This window comes from Crocuta crocuta, unplaced genomic scaffold (assembly GCF_008692635.1).
Source record: "Crocuta crocuta isolate KB4526 unplaced genomic scaffold, BGI_CrCroc_1.0 scaffold641, whole genome shotgun sequence".
Lineage (NCBI taxonomy): Eukaryota > Metazoa > Chordata > Mammalia > Carnivora > Hyaenidae > Crocuta > Crocuta crocuta.
In genome coordinates, this window is record NW_027527137.1 from 58,769 (window position 1) to 60,665 (window position 1,897).

At 36.7% G+C, this 1,897-nt stretch overlaps 1 protein-coding gene across 1 annotated transcript; it reads right to left on the reverse strand.

Moving 5' to 3' along the window:
- Positions 1-735: 735 nt before the first annotated feature.
- LOC144226699 (olfactory receptor 4C46-like) lies at positions 736-1,677 on the reverse strand. Its single transcript, XM_077758240.1, has one exon. The coding sequence runs from the start codon at positions 1,663-1,665 to the stop codon at positions 736-738; it is 930 nt and encodes a 309-aa protein (XP_077614366.1). The 5' UTR covers positions 1,666-1,677.
- Positions 1,678-1,897: the final 220 nt, after the last annotated feature.

Consider the following 1,897-nt stretch of genomic DNA (forward strand, 5'->3'; position numbering starts at 1 on the left):
TAAACTATGTTATAGTTATATGTAAAATTGAGCAGAGTTATTAATGAAAAGTTCTTAGAATTTAGTTATAGGTAATGAATTAATATAAATATCATATGCAATAATACACATAACTGTATAATTATGATATATATGTATATAACAATATAACATGCATATGTCTACCATATATTACATATTACATATGTGGCATCTAGCATATCCCCTTGTTCAATAAATGGCAACTATTATAATTATCTTTCTATCATCTTCGCCTGGTGCTGTATCAAGCATTTAAGAGCATGGTCTTATAAATCAGGTAGATTCTGATGACTGACTCTTCATATACCTATTGTGATACTTCCCCCTTCTGTTTTGTCACCTATAAAATGGGCAAAATAATAGTGCCTACTTTGGATTATTATAGAGATTGATGCTCAATACCAAATTAATTTTAAATTAGAATATAATTTTTAGTTTCTTAAATTATAATGAAAGTTTATGAATCCATACACATAAGTGAAGATAGTAAAACTAAGTCCCAATTTGGTAGAATTGTCCAAATACACAAAGAGTGATCCTGGGTTAGGTTTTTTTGTCTGTTTCTATCACCCATTTCTGCTCTTTTCAATGCAAATCTATGATTCATACCAGTCATTTTTTTTTCTTTGTCCTATAGGTATTCCTTGCTGAAATCATCCAAAATGTACTTTAGATCCTTGCTTCAGTTGAATCAATGTTGTGCTCCAGGAATATTTATTTCTCCCCTGAAATAGCTTTCCTACTACACAATTTCCTAATGGCATTTTTCATCTGGTCATTTCTCAAGGTATAGATTAAGGGATTTAACATGGGAGTTATCATAGTGTAGAACACTCCCACTGCCTTATCAATAGATAAAGTAGCTGCAGGTCTCATGTACACAAATATGCAGGGCACAAAGAATAAGACGACCGCTGTGATGTGGGAGACACAGGTGGAGAGGGCTTTGCGCCTTGCCTCTAAAGTGTGGTTCCTTAGGGAGCGCAGAATGACCACATAGGAGACCATCAAGAGAAGGAAGTTTAAGACACAGATGAAACCACTGTTGGCAGCAACGAAGAGCCCTAGAGTGTGGGTATCAGTGCAGGCAAGATTGAGCAAAGGGTTCAGATCACACATAAAGTGGTCTATGACGTTAGGGCCACAGAAGGGTAATGGGATGATAAAGAGGATCTGTATCATTGCATGAAGAAAGCCTCCCACCCACACCACTCCCATTAACAGGCTACATACCCGCCGATTCATGATGGTCGTGTAGTGCAAAGGCTTGCAAATGGCCACATAGCGGTCATAGGCCATCACAGTAAGCAGGATGACATCAGCACCTCCAAAGAAATGTTCCCCAAAGATTTGAGTAATACATACACCGAATAGTATGGTTTTCTTTTCACGGAGTGAATCTACAATCAGTGTAGGGGTATTGACGGAGGAATAGCAGGCATCAATGAAGGAGAGATAGGCCAGGAAAAAGTACATGGGGGACCCCAATAATGGGCTGGCAGTGATAGTGACCACAGTAAGCCCATTTCCTACCACAGAGACGATGTAGATGACCAAAAAAAGAAGAAATACGACTTTCTGCATCTTTGGATTCTCTGTGAGCCCCAGTAGAACAAACTCTGTCACGTTGTTCCTATTCTCCATTATTTCATTCCATGATACACTACATTACCTGAAAAAAAATCCTTTTTGATTAATGCAACCTTGAATTTTTAAGGCTTTTTATTTAGTAAATAATAAAGTACTAGATTCTATAGAGTTGTGGATTCACATGAAGTTTTCTTTCTTTTTTGAGAAAGAAAATAATATCTGAGTTCTGGAAGATTACTTAAATTACTTCATGGGTGAAGATTCTGTTAAGAGTATAGACATGAGG

Bases quoted from the DNA above. Each gene is read 5' to 3' on its own strand.
- LOC144226699 (XM_077758240.1), bottom strand. From the start codon at position 1,665: ATGGAGAATAGGAACAACGTGACAGAGTTTGTTCTACTGGGGCTCACA.